Source organism: Micropterus salmoides, unplaced genomic scaffold (assembly GCF_014851395.1).
Source record: "Micropterus salmoides isolate LMB-PRFRI ecotype aquatic unplaced genomic scaffold, ASM1485139v1 Ms_hic_scaffold_17, whole genome shotgun sequence".
NCBI lineage: Eukaryota > Metazoa > Chordata > Actinopteri > Centrarchiformes > Centrarchidae > Micropterus > Micropterus salmoides.
The window spans coordinates 22,426,207-22,445,935 of record NW_024040817.1 but is presented as its reverse complement, the minus strand read 5'-3'; the positions used below and the strand labels follow the sequence as shown (position 1 = coordinate 22,445,935).

At 43.1% G+C, this 19,729-nt stretch overlaps 1 protein-coding gene across 1 annotated transcript; it reads right to left on the bottom strand.

The window, feature by feature from the left end:
- Positions 1-7: 7 nt before the first annotated feature.
- tax1bp1a (Tax1 (human T-cell leukemia virus type I) binding protein 1a) lies at positions 8-19,714 on the bottom strand. Its single transcript, XM_038725235.1, has 17 exons — positions 19,563-19,714; positions 17,851-18,065; positions 14,653-14,755; positions 13,877-14,067; positions 13,456-13,611; positions 10,184-10,332; positions 9,559-9,649; positions 9,267-9,452; positions 8,833-9,084; positions 8,496-8,687; positions 8,298-8,370; positions 6,749-7,257; positions 3,974-4,060; positions 2,867-3,053; positions 2,562-2,770; positions 1,749-1,831; positions 8-1,502 (listed from the first exon to the last, which is right to left on the bottom strand). The coding sequence occupies exons 2-17, from the start codon at positions 18,037-18,039 to the stop codon at positions 1,292-1,294; spliced, it is 2,868 nt and encodes a 955-aa protein (XP_038581163.1). The 5' UTR covers positions 18,040-18,065; positions 19,563-19,714; the 3' UTR covers positions 8-1,291.
- Positions 19,715-19,729: the final 15 nt, after the last annotated feature.

Below are 19,729 nucleotides of genomic sequence, written 5' to 3'. Positions count from 1 at the left end.
GTTTAACTGCATTTAGACAAGCTGAGTTTATTCATAAAGATCTTTGCAGTACACACTTACAACGCTGTCCTAACATTCTCACATGAAAATGGGCTGCATTGGACATATGACATACACACGTTTGCCTTGTGATCACTGGGCATGTGCAAAAAGCCTGAATACAACACTGTCAGGGGTCACTTGTGACAGAAAATAGACAAGCGGTGGTATAGAGACAGACATATAAATGACACTCACTCATGATGTGGACCTGCACCTAAAGCAATGAAGTTAGTGTCCTGCCATCTATTTGGTGAAAACAGTATCTCCAATAAAGAGGCCAGCTCGGCCTCTTACCGACTGACCAAAGTAAAACATCATTGTTCTGTCACTCTTTTACCATTAAAACAGGAGAGAAGTAACAATGAGAGGAGACAGGGTCACGACAAAAATTCACAGGTCTCTCCACAACTAATACTTATTTTCATATGTACAGTACATTCAGAATAAAGCCTTATTTAGTGCAGATACATGAAAGTGTAGTGCTGTTTTTGTTAAATCCATCGAACGTCTTTGCAAAACACTGTCATACGTAGGGAGAAATCAAAGACCGCTTCCCATTCCTGTCAGAAGAATCTCCACCACATCATTCTTCAATGAAATATACACACTAAGATGACTCTCTTAGACATCACATTCAGATATCACTCTGCATTTACACAAAAGTTTCATGTTCTTATCTCTTCTGCCTTTCTAAACTTTGATTCACGTGGACAATTGAAAGATGATTAAAAGATTTCTTGGCTGCTTTTTTTACAAGTGTTCAGGGTAGTTAGAGAACAGGGACATCGTCAACATACTAAAATGTTTCTTCTTCAAAGCCCTGGTATAAGATCCTGCTAAAATTAACTCTTTTAAGCTTGAACAGCTGTACTTTTGTACTTTTGAACACATAATAAATGCATGCACTATTGATGGTGCTTTAGTCCCTTGAAGCATAAAAATGAGCATAAAAATGATAGAAAAGGAAAGGACCGTGGCACTATTCCAGAGTGTAAATGATCCTTTTACCCAATGTGTATTAAGGTGAAAGCTACCCTACTTAATAAACACCTTGGTGGAGTAGCCGCCAAAGGACAAACTCTCAAACTTTCAGAAGTGCACTACATTCTTTATAACTTTTGTTAAGATCGCAAAAAAAGTGCTAATGATTGTATATTAACGAGACAACTTATCTGAACCCCGATCAAAATGAACTAACACACATTTACCCATAATTTCCATACCCATATTTCTAGGCCCTCTACACCCTTTATTCAACCTGCTCAAAGTTGAGCACGTGGCCGTCAAAGTGCGTGAGGACGTGCCTCTCGAAGAGCTGCTGCTGGCAGTTGAGCGGGAACTGCTCGGAGCAGACGGGGCAGACCTTCCAGTGGCTTTCCACGTGCTGCTCGAAGCTGCGCTGCTCAAAGTGGGGCGGGAAGATCACCTCGCATAACGGGCAACGCTTGTGAACGCCACTCCTGGAGTAAGAAAAGGAGAGGGTGAGAAACTGACTTTTTCTGTATGTTATTCCAGTCATATATATGTGGGTGTGTATGGGCTTAAATCCCCTCTAACCTCTCTTTGATATCTGTTTTTACTGATATCATCTGCTCTGCTTGTGTAATCTTACTCCTTCATCACACGTCTTTCAGTGAAACACCTTGATTTTAAGACGTTTTTCATTCTTCAGCCATTTGTTATGTGTGTGTGAGAAGGCACTCTACCTGGAGTCAAAGCAGAAGCTGCTCCTGGTTTCACTACCTCTACTGGACTGATGATCGCAGGATGGCTGAGCCCCATCAGCAGCCTATGAAACACAACAAAAGGATGGAAAACCACGGCCGTCTAATCGCTCGTAAAGCTGAACACACAACCGTCAAAGATGTTTACTAAAAAAAAGGAGAAAATGGGTTGAAAAGGGCAACCAGATAACTGAACCACTAAAGATGTGGGTGTTTGTTTCTATTTAAAGAAAAACACACAGCACACCCGACTCACTAGTCTCCATTCAGTTTGCTCCCAAACAATCAAAGATATAATCCAGCAGATGCTAACTGATCTTCGGTCTGTCCCTTTGCAAATTTTCCTTTAATTATTCTCCAAGCCCTTGTTATCTGCGTCTCTCTTGAGCTCCAAGGGAGTGACGTTAATTAGAGCTTTATGCAAATGAGTTCAGAGCTTCGCCATTTAAGGGCAAGCTGCTATTCCTTGCGTTCAGTGAGGAGGGGCACTCCAGAGACATATAGAAAGGGAATACAGTGAAAGCAATTCTTCGGATGCTGAAAACACAAAGCAAGGGCTTGAAGGTGAACTTGGGACCACAGTGACTGTGTCATGTGTTTATGTTGCTTTAAAATATGGGTGTGAAGTTCTGCAAAAAGACCTCTGGATCTGGATCTCTGAGGACAGCAAGCAGAAAACCACACATTAACATTGATTTTATTGTGTGTATTTCCCCAATGCAAAATCTGATGCGTGTGAAACCTCATTTGATACCGATACTCCAGTGGGGTGGCAGTGAGTTTGCGTGCACTTACATTTCGTGGCTCCTCCGGTGGATGCTCCAGGCTTTCGGGGGGGCTCGTCGTGCGGGAGGGCTGGATACAGACCACCTCTCGGTCCCAGCCTGGTGTCCCGGGGCCCGGACTCGGGGGTGTGATTGGGGGTGCGCAGGGAGCAGTGCAGGGTGGGGCCTCAGGTGGAGGACGGGTCATGTGCTCAGGGGACAGCGCAACATCTACCCGGTCTAGAAAAACAGAAATGCGTGGGACTGTTATTGTCCTGACCAAACAGCAGCAAAATACAACTAAGCTAAGCCGAACAAAGTTTTAATTCCTCCCACCTCTTGTGGTGTCAATGGAGTAGGGATTGCCATACTGCAACTCAGCGGGCCTCTGTGGCACCAGCGGTGGCGGAGAGGGGTCCTGAGGGTATGGCAGGGGGTAGCGTAGCACCATCGGCTGCCTCATCTCAGCACCCTGGACACCAGCTTCCTGCTCCCTCTGTCTGGACACGTAGCGCTGCAGCTCCTGGAGGGGAGACAAGATCCATCTCTGAGTGTCCCAGGACCTCAGAGGAACATGTCTTTTAAACTGATGTTTCTTATGACTCAGTATCCTTATGCTGTCCAGTTAAGCAATCAAACTTTGAAAAACCATCAGCACAAGCCAGCAACATCTGTTTGAAGAGAGAGGGGCTGACAGGAATAGCTGAGTTCGGTCGACATTCCCATAGCACATCTTCACTGTTGGAACCATACGGGGAGTTAAGTATTTTCAGCTCAGAGTTTAGTTTCCCATCTACATTGTTTCTGCCCTTTGTGATTATATCTGAAGCAAGAGCATTAGTACCCTATTCATTACTGTAATGGGTGTCAGACTATGGCTCCCTCTCTGTTCTGGCTTTGCTGATAGAGGCACCTGCTATCTCCATCCCTTTAGCTCCCTCCTTCCACTCCTCCCTCCTCTCTTGATGACTTCATTAGTGCGCTGCTATCAGGTTTAACATTTAAACCAGGGTTGGGAAGGTGAAACAGACACGTCGCGTGGCATTTGCACTGTCTAATGGCACTGTACCAGCAGGCGAAAGAAGCAAGTATAGATGTATTAATTAGTGGGACTATGGAGAGTGGAAGGGATGGCTGCAGAAGGCACATAAATTGAATGTGAAGATACTGCTTAGGGTTTCAATTGAGAGCCTTCATTATCTACATTTCCCCTGTCAGAAGCTAAACATTGAGATGCAAATGTCTGCAGTTTGAAACCAGATGGCTTTTCTCCAAAAAAACTGTAACTTTAATTCACATTCATTATCAAAATCTGCACCGTTCCAGCAGTGAAGAGCCGATCCAGCAATGGCTCATTTATACAGAGCTGATACCTGCTAAGAAGCAGCAATGTTGCAATGGGAACAAACCAGCCATGTGTGTATAAATAGCGTGCTGTTTTACTTCCTGCAGTTGCTCCTTGTCTCTGAGGGCCTGGGTGAGGTTGCGTTTCAGCTCCGTCACCTCACTGGCTCGCTCTGCCATCTGCACCTACAGACAGAGCACACACAAAGAAAAGAAAAGAAAAAAAAATCCAACATTGCAACAGAGTAAATTACAATGAACAGCTGACATTCAGTAACCAATCAGATTTCCTATAGAGGTGTCATGCAGCATCAATATACCTGCCAGGGGACGCTATGGGGTGAAACCAAACTTGAACTGCAACCTACATTTTGTTTTTCATTATCGATTAATCACATTTATTTATTCATTTTTTGGGTTTCCAGAGTGCAGAGAGGTTTCTTAAAATGTCTTCTTTTGTGGTCTGATAAAAAATCCAAAACCCAAAGATATTACCGTTCCCAAGAAACTGGAACCATATATTATGTGGTGCTTTTGCGTCATAAATGTCTTTTAATTAACAATTAATCAATTATCAAAATTGCTGATGATTCATTTTCATAAATGAAACTAAACTTCTCCATTAACACCAGTGTTTCAATTATCCCGTCTTTCTCCTCCCATGTGTACTGACAGACACAATGAGTTTGCCTTTGCCCTCTGTCATTAATAGTACTTTTCTGAGTAGCAAGTGCTTGACTGAGTATTTAGCTGGCTTGCTAATGATAATTAAGGGAAGGGAAAAAACACTGGAAGGTACGCAAGAAATTATTGCAGCCCACTGCTCTAAAATAAATAGACAAGAAAAATGCAGAGGTTGAATAATAAAATACAGAGAGCTGCAACTAAAAATTATCTTTATTATTGATTTATCCAACTTCCTTACTTTCTTGATTAACTGATAAATCCTTTGTTCTATAAATGTCAGAAAAAGCCGAAGGCGACTTCTTCAAGTGTCCAAAACCAAAGACATTTAATCTACTACCACTTACGCCAGAGAAATGCAGCAAATCCTCACAACTGAAAAGCTGGAGCTGGTGAATGTTTCTGCTTGAAAAATATCGATCGACTAATTGACTTATTGCTTCATCTCAAAAAAGCACTAAATTAACATACTAAACTGAGATATCTCTTTCTAGACTCTCGCTCTTCCCTTCCTTCCCTTTTCGCTGCTTTCACGCTGGACTTCCACTCGATTCGTGTCAACTGATAAAGAGGAATGTCAGTGAACACAATATTTGGTCGGTTGTGTTTTATTTAACCTGAAGCGGTGTCAAACGAGTGGCGCTTACTGTAAAACACACACGACTAACGCCACAGAAACAGGGTCTGTGTCCGGGGCAGAATGGAGGAGCACTGCAGACCGGGAGATCGCAGTAAATCTCTTACTTTCGAACAGGACTGACCCTGTGGGATAGTTTACATGGCTAGTTGCCTGCTCTTCTCTCATTTCATCCCCTCCTCTCCAGCGGTTTCTCTGCTTCATGTCTGTCTGTCTAGCCTACCCTTTTCACTCTTAAATTCTGTTTGCTTCTTTTGCTTTCCCCCTCATTCTCTTTCATCTCCTTTTGTCCTCTCTCGCTCTCTCCCCTCTTTCGTGAATTTACGGCGCAGCATTAGAGGGTTAAGTTCAGGTGAAAGGATTCTGCAGCAGTGTATTTCTGTGACAACCCAAACCCCCCCATCTCCTCTCTCCCCATCTATTCCTCTCACTCGCACTGGGAGGCTGATGTAAACAGCCGTAAAGCATGCCGTTCTGAGGCTGCCTCTCTTGTCAGTCTCCGGGGCCATTAAGAGCGGCTCGGGGCCCGGGGCACTCGCCTCAGACTGGAGACTCTATCAAAGACAGGGGAAAGCCTTATTTACAGCGCTGATAAACACACACTCACTCATGGAGATTAAATGCCAGTGGGTACTTTGGCGGACCTTCGCACGCAAAATCCAATGGGTGCACATAGACGCAACAAGCCTAAGTGCTCGTATTGAATCACACACACATACCACACACATCGGATCATGTGCGGCACTGATGCCGTGGCCATGTGAACAATGCATGGAGTAACACGGTTGCTCTGATTAATGCATGCTCAAGAAAACTGTCATGAATATCTGCAACTCTGTGAGCAAGTGCAATTACTGCTATTTATAAAGCAATTAGCACAACAGTCCTGCAACAACAATTACTTCATCTGTCCAAGTTCAGCCACTAGCTATACCCTTTCTCCTTCAGTCAGCAATGGTAAGACACTTTTTAAAAGATCTGCCTCGTAGTTTTTCTGCTTTATTTGATAGATGAACACAAAATGATTCAACACCGATTTGTTAATTACCAGTTCAAGTTATTTACCAAGCAAAATTGAGGAGAAAATGCCAATCCTTCACCAGCCTGTCAAATGTGAGGATTTGCTGCTTTTTTTGGTTTTATTTATTTATTTTTATTATTTGTATTATTGTAAATGTAATTTTGTTGTTTTTTGCACAGTTGCTTGGACATTACTCCGGATTAAATCCTCTCAACTTCATTCAAAAGACTGGATTTCTTTGTTTATGTAACTACATCCTGAAAGAAAGTATCCAAATTAAATGGACTGGAAAATCAACTTAACTGTGCAACGAGGATAATGAGAATAGATTAGGTGTATGAGAGGCTTCCTTTCACATTTATCGAACAACACTAAAGCATTCATTATAATTTTAATCTTTATTTACAAAGGAAATGTCTTGCTGAGTGTGCACTGGGGGCAAAAACACTTTGCTTGATCCCTCATATTTCCAGCACCAACAGTCACAACTCCCCGAGCTTTGAGCTATATGGTTTATATGTTTGTGTCTTACTCTGAATCGCTCCTCCTCGTTGGCCAGCCGCTGTTTGAGCGTCTCGTTGATTGCACACTGCTCCCTCCACTTCTCCTCCATCATCGCCAGCTCCTCCTCCACCGAGAGGGTCTGTTCCTTCTCGGCCTCCCCCATGCTCCTGCCCTGCGCCTCCAGCAGCACCTGCTCCGCCATGACACCCCTCACTTCCTCAGCCTTCCCTGCCATCTCCACCTTGCTGTTCTCTTCAGCAGTCGAACTCTCGTTGTCCACCTCCACCCAGCTCGCCATCCTCAGGCTCTCATCCGTCAGGCTGTCCTTCTTCTCCTCTTTATCTTTCTCTCTGTCCTCTCCTTGGTTTGCTTCTCCTTCAGCCTTCACCTCGGCCCTCTCCTTTGGACTTCTCTCTCTTTGCATTCCTTCCTTCTCTGTGCTGATGTGTGCATCAGTATGTGTGGACTCCCTGTTATTAAGTGCTGTACTGATAGTCATCTCAGCAGCGTCTTGTAGGACTGCAATTGCTATATTACCTGTTAAACACACAAAGTAAAAACAGAACATGGAAGATTACATAGTCAGCAGGACAGTCTTTAATCCAGGTGTTAACTTAACTTAAAATTAGGTGCTAATAATAGGTACAGTATCTCACAAAAGTGAGTACACCCCTCACATTTTTGTAACACTGAAGACATGACACTTTGCTACAATGTAAAGTAGTGAGTGTACATCTTGTATGACAGTGTAAATTTGCTGTCCCCTCAAAAGAACACATCACACAGCCATTAATGTCTAAACCGCTGGCAACAAAAGTAAATATACTCAAATTGGGCCGAATTAGCCATTTTCCCTCGCCGATGTCATGTGACTCATTAGTGTTACAAGGTCTAAGGTGTGAATGGGGAGCAGGTGTGTTAAATTTGGTGCTCTCGCTCTCACACTCCCTGATACTGGTCACTGTAAGTTCAACATGGCACCTCATGGCAAAAAGGATACTTTATTTCAAGACAATCACCTTTTATTTTCCTTATAATAATGATAATGAGAACATGTAAAACAAACAAAATACAAATAAAAACACTGGGAATGTTATTTTTAAATTTTCAGAGACTGTGCATGAACATGTTGTTTTAAGATGTGCATGTCTGTGTCTTGGCGAAGAGAGTGATAGCAATAGCATAGTTTTCTCCAGTCAAGTAAAAGTGAGTCACACCACGTTATGTTATGCGATTGCAATGCACTACTGTCGACTGAAGATACTACTAGTGGGAAATCTGGTATTTCTACCGTTTCATTAAAAGGAAAATAAGAGGTGGGAGTACCTTTTCTACAATTAGATATTAGATATCAGAACATTGACACAGATTAACACGTTTAAGCATTGGATCAGACAAACAAAACTAGCCTGTTGCCATGGTATCAACCTATGTATGTCTGGCTAGTTCTCCCTGGGAATAAGACATGTACAGCACATCTTCAAACATGTATATCACTATGTAACTGAAGGGAGATTCATTATGTAACAACATGCACATACATTTTTGCACTTGAATGCACGTGCCTGTGTGTCTACCTGCTGTTGGTGACTCTGGACTCGGGGTCAGTGGCTCCTGCGTTGTCTCGGTGGATGCATTTCTCTTTGGCTCCTGCAAAAAATACACACAACAACTACAATTTATCAACAACATGTAACTGCTACTGGTTCCAGGCATAAATTCACCTGTGTATAATATTTCTTTATGGCCCTGTCTTTTTGCTCCACAGTACTCACCCCCTGTGTCTCACTTGTGTTCAGCTTGGCCACCTGCCTGCGGAGGCGCTGACACTCCCGGTACTTCTCCTTGTAATGCTCAGCAGCCATGTGAAGACGCAGCTTCAGCTCCTCCACCTCCCTCTGCAGTTCGGCCTCTGCCTCTGACACCACCATCATGCTGGCTGTCAACTCCCCACTTGTTCCAACACCCTGGGACAGAAAGAAATTAATGGGACATTTTGAGAAAATGTGAAAAGTGTGAGTATTCTCTCAGGAAAAACCTTTCATTCGCTTCGGAATTAGAGCACAGAAAGACAAGAGGTACAGAATAAGAATAAGGAAGTAGGACACTGACCACTTCCTTCTGTGCAGTGCTCCTCATGCGGTCTAGCTGGCTCTCCATGCGTTGGCACTCGGCCTGAGCATCAGCAAGACTTGCACGGAGCTTGTCAGCTTCCAAACGGGCGCGGTACAGCTCGGTCATCGTGTGGTCGCGGGCGCTGGCTGAATCGCGGAGCTCCGAGGCCAGCAGGGAGGCCTGCTGCCTGCACGCCTGAAGTTGCTCCTCTGCCTGACGGAGGTGCTCACGCACACGGGCCAGCTCTGCCTAAAACATGTAGAAGGAAATGATATATATAGATTCACTGATATTACTATACAGAGACATGTGGGTTCATTATGCAAGTGGATGCTCACACACAAGATAATTGACAACAATCTTATTTGTGTTTATATTTTCTAGTTTTCTTAGTTGATCCAGGCAGTAACATTTCAAACAACCACTACTACCTTGTCAGCCTTGTGTGCCAGCAGCTCTTTCTCCAGGCTGTCCCGCTGGGCAACGCAGGCCCGGAGCCTGTCCAGCTCCTCCTGGAACTGGGCAATGGTCACCTCCCTGTTCAGCTCCACCGCCTTCAGCATCTGCAGCTCTGCACTCAGCTTTGTGTTCTCCAGCTCGGTGCTGCGCAGGTGGTTCTACACGTGACGACACAGAGAAAGAGAAAAATGCAGAAGTCAGAATAAAGACAGAATCACACAGGCTTTTAGCCTTTTAGCTCCAGTATGAAGAGCTCTCTCCCACCTTGTAGAGGTCTCTCTCATCCTTCTCGTTCTTCAGCTGGCTCTCCAGGTTGTCTCTCTCTGCTGTCAGCTTCTTCAGACGGTCACGCAGACTGTGACATAAAATGTAACTTTTGTTCAGCTTTCATCTTCCCACCAATTCTCGTGCTACTGTTTAGTAACAAAGAGGACAACTTCTGAAGACCTTTCAAATAGTGTGTGTACAGGTTCCCAAATTATTAACCGCCACCCACTGAATGTCAGTTTTTGCCAAAAGGCTAGGTTGCACAGTCACACCCCATCATTCATCTACGGGGGTTGAGGAAAAAAGCGGATGAGAGGAGCATTTAATACAATGCACTAATATATTTGTGGAATAAATATCCCCCTTGTGAAGCTTAGGTTTAATTTTATGGCATCAGGGAGGTTGATTCAATCTGATCATTAGCTGTGATTTGCATTATTGCACTATTTTGTCCATTGTAATGTAGGCCAGTAGAAAAAAAAGATGAAGATAATTAAGGTTAATTAAGGAAGCAGAAGGCAGGAAGAAATCCTCCTCAAACACAGTTATTTAAACAGTCATATCCTCACAGAAAGGGCGAGTGTGGATGATTGACAGTCACATGTTCGCACTCTCCACTCACCAGTCGAGCTCTGTCTCCTTTTGCAGGCCTCTCTGGGTGACTCCCAGCAGGTCCTCCTCCAGCTGGCGGACCCGGTCTGTGGCCTCTGTCAGCCTCCTCCTAACCTCCTCCCTCTCCTCTGACAGGCCCTGAGATGAGCGCAGCAGCTCCTACGGGACAGAGAGGCAGCTGTGGATCACAGTGACAGGCGCCCCAGCCAATCACAGCCCCTGAATCAGGAGACTGTATGTGGCAGAGGAGTAAGAATGCTGGACAAAGTCAAGAGCTTCTACTTAATACTTTATACACAGATGGTTATATTTCAGGTGTGACAGTCAGGTTGTATGTATTTGACGCACTGCTGTGTTATTTGTTTTTATATGTTTTATGCACATTATATTTTTTTTACATACACTCAGTTACACTTTATTAGGTACGCCCATTTATAACTAATGCAGTCTATCACTTCAACAGCCCCGCAAAAATCCTGCTTTCATGAAGGTTACAGTGGTCTGTTTGAGATTTGCACTACTGCACTGATTTTTTTTTTTTTTTTTTTTGCACATGTGTATTGCAAAAAGATTTGCAAAAAAATCCATAAATTCATGGATACAGTCTGACATATTTGTATGCATCTTGCATTGCATGCATCTGCATCTTTTTTGTGTGTAAAGGTGTTTTCTACCTTTAAAGCCTGTTCCTGGTGCAGCTGTGACATGTGAACTTCCCCTCTGGGGATCAGTCAAGTCTTATCTTATCAATCACAAATCGCCAGTTACAAATTATGACTCATGTGAGCCTTTTGATGGACGCAAAACACACATTCAGTATCTGAAGTTAGCGAAATGTTCAGTAGCACCTAACTGAACAAACAGAAACAATATGTGGTAAATGCAATGCAGGGAAAAACCTGTACAGTATCAGTGGACTTCCTGGTAGCGCACAGCAGATCATATATATCTGTATACATATCTGTTCTCTCTATGGGGCCTTCTGAGGAAATGCCTTGTTTGAACTTGCTGCTAATCAGCAGTGAAGGACATTAACTCATCCATAGCTAATATTGCCTGTGACAGAACAACATACCTGTGCACACACCCTCCCTTCTATTTGTAGCATTCACACACACACACCTGCAGGAAGACAGAGACACAGCTACACATTAAAGTACATATGGAGAGAGACAGATAGCACAGAGCACAGCCATCAATCCAAAAAGAGACGCATGTACACACCAATGCGTACTCAGGCCTGTCTCCCTCTGGGCTTGGCTCTGCGTAGATTACTGTATGATTTTTACGGCTGGCGTTTGGGAAGCACTTTAGCAGTGCATAAAGACCTTATAAAAAGTGTAGTCGTAAAATTAGCAGCCACAAAATATGTACTTATGTTTTCATGTTAAACTCGGGATATTTTCATCAGCGTGGCATGAGCTAACACACCTACTGTAAACGCTCCACAAAAGAGAGACACACACCTACTCACACAAGTCGTATATCTACAGATGGACATGCCTGTTGAATGAAAAGCAGCACGGTAATAACAGTGTGTGCGCGTGTGCGTATTACCACGGAATTTATGGCGATTTTGTCCTTCGTAAAAAAGAGCAGCGGACTAACTCAAAGCAGCCTCCTCTTGCTCTGAGCCTACACCAGTGAGCTGCACTAGGGGGCAATAAGAGACTAGAATCTAACTCAGAAATCTCTTCGCAAGTTTCAGCTTTCACTTCTCCCTTCTGTACCCCCCCCCCCCCATTGAGATTCCTTGAGTTGACTGTTTTTTAGGTGTGAGTGCCAAGTTACTGCTTATCAACTCATTAAATGGTAAAATATGAAATATGACTCATCCTGGCGAGTGAGTGAGTGAGTGCATGGGGAGGGAAAGGAGTAAAAAGTAGATGAAATCAAAGTAAAAGTTGACATTTTAATAACTGAATGATTCTGATTAATGTTCCCAAATATACTGTTGTTTACCTTGCTTTAGCTGAATTGATAAATTCATGTGTTTTAACGCCAATAAACCAACTCCAAAAATGAAAACACTGAAAATTAAGAGAAAAAGACAAGGACAGCTAGACGGGGAGAAAATAGACAGTGAGAAAGCAGTGGCCACTGAATCGCGTGACTGAGTGGTGTTTGTCCCTGAGGCTGGGCAGGGCTCTTTTTTCAGGCAGGCGGTTTTGCGGACTACCCTCCTCTCATTCCACACACAGACTAAAAGGGTTTGCAAGCGGGTGGCATAATGAGTGTGTTTGTGTTTGTGTGTGTATGTGCGCGCACGCTTGTGCATGTGTGAATGCACATTAGAGGGGCCCTGTGGTGTGGAACCTGAATGTGAGAGTGAAGGGGGGCAGTTTATGTATGCGAATGAACGTGTGTGTGTGTGTGTGTTTGACGTCATGTTCGCTCTGTGGCTGCGATGGCATCGTCCCTGACGCCAGATGCCCGAGAAAACGTCGTCCCAATTCCGTTCTGGCCCACTGAGTCAGGTCGTTAAACAGGGAGAGAAAGACTGGTGGGTGCACACACACACACACACTCACGCACGCGCTGCGGGTCGAACAAGCACACAGATTATTCATAAATTCAGGGCCTTTGAAGTTTTCAGACCTGTGATCACTGGTGAGGAACTGGCTCCACACACACACATGTGCAAATAGAGACCGTCTGTTTATGTACACACTCAACCCTACACATGTACACACACTTGCATGTACATACACATGTGCGCAAAGACACTGACTCACCTGTCTGTTGTTGTTAGTCTTTTTTTGTTAGCTGCAAAATCACAATTTACTGAATTCTTAAAAGTATTGAATGTATTTTTTCTTTTTGACTTATGAACTAATAATACTTAATATTGTTTAAGCAATTATTTTTGGATCTTTTTCTAGTTAATTATATGACACTCATCACCTGTGGTGACAGGACAGGGTGGGACAGGGTTTAATTGAGCAAGCATGTAGAAATGTGTGTAGGACAGGGCATCGGCACATTCTTTCATGTTGTGTTTTGTTTGTCAATCAGCTGAAATGAAGGTAACATTATCTAAGACGGTGGCATTGGGAATTGGACTGTGTCACATGTGAGCCCGGCAAAGGTAGCGGCGCTTAAAAAAGTGTAAAAGAACAAGCCACCACCACCACTGTTAATCTCAACACCTTGTGATCAGTAACATTAAACCTTTATTTAATTCTATAAATATATTCACAAACTATGTCTACTCAACCTATACTAATGTGCGTTGGGTGTGCATAAAGAAAAAAGAAGCTTCCTGCCATCTCTCTCTCTAACCTGGTTGTGTGTCCGCAGCAGGCAGCACGTGTCCCTCTCCTGCTCCCTCTCCCTGGCCAGCCGCTTCTGCTCCTCCTGCAGCTGCTGTTTCTCCTCCTGGAGGAGACGCATGGCTTTCAGCAGCTCATGGCGCTCCTGCTGAGCCTCCTCCACATGCTGCCAGCCAGGAGGTGAGTAAAGGGTAAAAAAAGGAAGGAGGTGAGAATGGTGCCTGCTAAGATTGTATTTGTGATACATATATCTGTTGTTTATTCGTTATGTCTGTCTAGAAGAACAATAATTTAATAGTTTATTAATGCCAAATGGGGATTTCTCTCTTTTCACCAGATGTCAGAGGTCACGTTCAGGTATAGGACAGAACTTCTGGATCTGGTGGGGATCTAGTACCTTGCTGTAACAGCACCCTTTAATGGGGGCCTACCTCTAACAGGCCAGTCTTGGTGGTGACGACCAGTATGTCTGAGTTGCTGTCGTCCTCTGTAACAGTCAGCAGCTCTTCGGTGGGAGTGGCTGACCTGAACTGGAAGGGCGTGCTGGCTCCTCTGATGTCACCAGTGTGTGTCACATAACAAAACTGGTAGAACTCTCCGTCAGATTTAGGAACATAATAACCTGCAAAAAGATAAAAGTGGGTGTTAAAATTGTCTTTTTCATTTTATTGAATATTAATTTAGTCAGGTAGTATTTGAAGTTGGCCTGACTGAAACTTTTCAACAATATCTACTGTTTGGATACTAAATTTAAATGTATCAAAAAAAAACAACATTCAATTTACATGGGTGACACATAATTTACATGCCAATATATATTTTTAGCCCATAGCTCCACTGTGAGCTCTCACTGGAGCACTCCATTCACACGTTAGGTCTGGTTCTCTGGAACAGTACAGTAAGTACAGAACATCAAGCAGCCAACCGGTTTAACTGACTACTGACACAGCACAGCACGCTCTCATATTTTCACTGTGTAGTATCTGACCTATTCCAGGCCCAGTAAAACTAGTTTGCAGGCCCTCGACCTGTGTGTGTGTGTGTGGTTTGAGAGGTGCTCAGGTCCCAGGCCGCCATTTGCGGTTGTGTTCCCTTATTAAATAAAAGTGCTGGTTTTTATACTTGCCGTAAAATGGAGGAGTTACTTTAGAGTACCCTGGGTCTGTACAGTGGTTTACATAATGTGCATGTGCGTGAGCGTGAGTACCTTGAAACACCACAGTCCTGTGCACAGTACTTCCCGGTTCATAGTTTTCAGGCATGGGAGACCAAAGGAAAGTGTAGTAATCTCTGGCTGTGTTCCATCCCACCTGAGTACATAAACCACATTGAAAATGCTGTTCCACAACACAAAATAGCGCAGACGACATTTTATTTTTTATTTTAAAAACTGAATAAAGAAGATTACATACAATGTTCAAAGCAAGAATGGAAACATTTAAAACCATGCTCCCTCATTCTTCCACACACCTCCTCTCTCCTTCCCCTCAGTTCCTGCCCCTTCTGGGCTCGCACAAAAGAGGGGCAGTGAAGGTGTGAGAATGGGGTGGGAGCACACGGGTGTATGTTGCATTGCGTGTGCGTGTCCACATATGCACAGACTCGTGAGAAGGCAGAGAACAACCCATGTGGAAATGAGAGGAGGGGGGAGAAAGAAAACTGAACGTGTGAAGAAAAGGTGAAAATTTTACACAAAATGGCAAGGGAGATGTAATTCCATGGATTTCATGTGTTGTTAGGTGACAGATGATGAAAGGGAGTTGTGAACATCATAACTCAGGTCCTACTTCGTAAATCTGTCGCGCACAACCGCACACTCTCCATGTCTGGGCCGCTCACGCACAAACACACCATGCTCACACACACACCATGTTTCAACTGACATGTGCGATACGTGCTTGCGGCATTACATAACTGCACTTCAGCTGTGGATACCTCAACCACCTGGGGTTGCTTTGGGGATTTCTTACATTTTAAAAATGGAGGAAAAGTGGGACAAGAGAAAGTCTCTTTTGGACAGCTGCCACATATTAATCATTTCATATTACAGTATAGACATTTCGTTGACTATGCTGTAGTTAAAATTATGGGACGCACAAAACAGTGGGAGCGGTTATGCTTTTGTTGCATTTTAAATGAGCCATAACTTTTTCCAAAGATGAAAAAATAACATGCCAGTAAATGTTTACTACGTTCACATTAAAGCATTTCTGCAGTTAAATATTTAAATAAACAACTATCAAATAACAATTAAATGATTTTGAGTTAAAATACCTGACAAAGCATTGGGAAGCTTGAACTGGCAACAGTAAATCAACTGAGTTACTGAAAACATTTGTCAAAATTTCAGGTTCGCTAATGCCTCTGCATGATACCTAATTGCAGTGTATTCCTTATCAGCCCATTACACTGAGTATAATGCTATTCCCAACAAATGGTAATTGTTAGCGTGGAAACCCAGGCCAAGAACATTCTTTCCACATCCAGCGGTATCTCGGTGAGAGGCTAGGCTGTCGACGGGCTCCTGCCAACTTTGCTTGTGTGCTCACATGTATTTGCTTAAGAGAGAACAGACATAAATTAATTTTGGTAATTGCAGAGTGAAGTTGACTGACGTTTGGTTAGGTATGGTGTGGCATTCCAACACGGGAGTGAGGTTATAAAATAATCACAGGCAAAGCAGCTATCAATCATTCATTCAAGGTGTGGGGGAACAGCACGATGACACGTTAATTATACACTTACACAACGGGTTTCTCCCTGCCGACCCAACAAACATGCCACAACCAAAAACCTCCACAGGGCTGTTTAGGGGGCTATGCATGTGTATGAGTGTGTGTGTGTGTGTCAAAGATAAAATAAAATTAAACCAAGCTTTCACTGGACAAACAAAAGGAAAAGAGATATCTGCAATTTAACAGTAATGTATGGAAAATGTTGTCACCATGCTGGAAAACAAAAGAAAACTTGCCAAGCATGATTAGAGTATACTCTGTTGATGTGTACTGTATGCATTTCATGTGAGTACTGCTCAGTTATCTAGGAGGAAGTTTGTTATTCCAGGATCCCTGTTATTTTACCATTAACATTTTCAGCCACTAGGGGGTGTCTGTGCACAACTCAAAAGAGCAGGGCCTGTCTGTGCAGTCTGAGTCATCCTCACTGCAAGCCAGCTTTATTGCTCAGTGTCTGTCTCTGAAACAGGTAACGCCTATAGATGTGAAAGGTCCGAGGGGGGAGATGCTCCGTCCCTGAGTCATCTGTGCACAAAGGTGTTTTTCCCCTCTGGGAGGCAACATGACACATATGACAGAAAACTAACATTTTCATAGACGTAGATCATCGGCGATAAGTGGGAAAGTCAAATCTAATCAGTCATTCTTGACAGTCCACAAACCTGTTCCCCAAACAACCTGACGAAACTTGAAGCCAAAACAAGCGATTTCATTAGCATTTATATGGCGATGTGAGTTCATCTCCTAATATGATAAAAGTGGATGATTATTATTTGTAAAAGCGGACACAAATCATTAGCTCATTATCGACTGAATGGTTTATTCTAATAATATACATGCTCAGCCAAGATTTTGCCAGAATTAAAGAGATAAATATCTCAAAAAGACAGACACGTACATGTCAAAATGATTAAAGAAGCGTGATTTCCTTGTTCCCTGACATGAAGCACCAACCATCAAACAGGTTTCATTAGCGTGGATTACAACGATTAAATTTTCCAATTGGCTTTTTTCCATATAAACCCAGCATCTTTATTCCTTTTTAAGTGAGCTGGTGGATTTGAAGTCAAGTTCTTAAACAACAATAAAATGTTTGTCTTTTGACTTTACAAGACATTAAGTTTCCTAGTTCACATTTCCTGTTAATTACGTGTGAGATTTGATGGCCTTGATAAAAGAGTGGAGCGGAGGCTGGTTAGCAGGAAGCAGAGAAACGGTTGATGGAAAGACAGAGGGGAGCGAATGAGTGAAGGGGGGGGAGTGAGAGGTCCTAATAAGAATCAGAGTGGTTCATAAAGAGCACCAAATGTTTGCCCCCCAGCGAGACCTACTGCAACCAGCCCACCGTGTACACTCTTCCTCTTTCTGCGTGCAGGGCAACCACACCAAAGAGTGTGGTGAGGTTTTAGGCATGTAGTGAAGAGCTGAACCATTAGTGTCATGGCAGATGTATGTGTTAATGTGCCAACTGAAAACCTATGGCCAATTAATAAAACCCTTACACATTATCCATGTCACAAACACTTATGTAATAGGCTTGGGTCTCTCAATATCTCTTTTTAACATCATTTATACAGATTCATTAAAGCCTGGTCCTTAATTGATTATGTTTGACGATGTCTTTGAAGCGTGGAGACAGTAAAAGCAGCTGTGGTGTGTGTGTGATGTACCTTGAAGATGCCCACCCAGTCTTTGGGGTGGGGAGCGATGTAAGGGGTCAGGGTGTAGCGACACTCCAGGGGTGCCTGGGGCAGGAAACTCTTCCCCACATTCTGAAAGATGACGTGGGCAAAGTTGGACGTTTCCATAACGCTGACGCTGCTGCCCGGCGATGAGTCCACCACCTGGAACGATGACATTGTGTCCTGTTGGTCACTTCATTTGTCTGTAAAGGGCCAGAGAGCAGAGGACAGAGTAACTGAGCAAACAAACAGTAGAGTGAAGGGGAGGTTCAAGTATTTCTTTAAGTCAAACACACACACAAAAAAATAAAAAGACAAATTAAGCAAAAAGATAGTATGAGTTCCCACATCATCGCAGAACATAAATATGAGTCTTTTTCTTATTCCTATCTAAAATGAGGTTCAAGGATAGACGGTGTGAGTTGCTGGACAGATTGTAAAGCCCTCTGAGGCAACTTTGTTCATTTTGAGCTGTATAAATAAAATTGACTTAACTTAAAATAACCATAGGTCCATCTTGCAGAGCAAAAACCGGCAGCCAATCATGTTATAATATTTCTTGTAACTGGTGGATTTTATCCCACAAAGAAAACTTTTGTTTCATGACTTCAGCCTTTCAGATAGTGCCGTCACCAAAGCAACTGGTGCACCATCCTAAGCCTGGGAAGAAGCGCTGGGGGGGAAAATACTTCCATTGCTGACTTTCCATAACCTATGAGCTTTGTGAAGGGGTACAAAAGAGGAGTAAATGTAGGATTTTGAATTCAAGACTTTTATAGTGTGGTATTGTACTTAAACTCCATGGTTTCTACTTGTCAGAGTCAGAGATGGTGATGGCCAGTGAGCAAAGCCTCGGGCTTTAAACCAGACAGTGACAGTGAAAGTGAAAGAAAAGGTGCATTACAGGACATATTGTATCTTGTGTGTATTGAAGCCTGACACATAATAGAGACTAAAAGGAAGGATATCTCTGAACCATGAATTTTGATACTTTGTTTTGAATTTGTCTCTTGCAAGTCTCCTGGTAAAAGATACTTCTTTCACCAAATAATTGTAATAACAACTTTATTTAAGCTTTATAGCACCTTCCAAAACCAAAGTTACAAAGTGCTTTGCAAAAAAAACAAATAATAAAAGTAAATAAGATCCAAAACATAAGCTATAGAACAACATAACATGATTTTAATAATTACAACAGTTACCATCCATTTAGAAAGAGGGTAGTCATGAGTAGAGGAAGAGCAGGTGTGTAGCTGATGCAACTGCTTTGCATCACTGTCATCCATTCATCTTTTCCTGGATGAGAACAAAGCTAAAAACAACACAACCCGCCGCCCTACACTTCCATTTCACCCAACGGCTGGACTCCTCAGTATGATGAACGAATGTGAAAGTGACAACTGATGCTCATTTCAGCTAACCAGCTAACATAACATAGTATGTACATTGAGCCACAGCGACCAAAGCTTTGTAAATGTTTCACGAAACAGCTAACATACAGCTAAGCCAGATGAAACTACCTCCGTTAGCCAGAGGATAATCTTATTTACGATGGCTAAGCAGCTAACATTAGCTTGTGAACAGGCCATGTCGTGTCAAGTCACTGGCTAGCTAAACATGATCCTAGTCGGTCAAGCTAGCTTGCTGACACAAGACACGTATAATACAGGCATTCATTTAGCTTGAAATTGAAAGAGTACCCTTTTCATATGAATTCCACTTGCGAAAAAGGTGGAGTTTTCTCTGGACAAGCCGATGTTTTTGCCACTGTCCCCGTTGTTGTCAAAGCTCTGACGATGATGCGTCTCTTCCTGAAAGAGCAAAATGATGCTGAACTTCCGGGATGCTGAGCTGTACCAAGGATGCT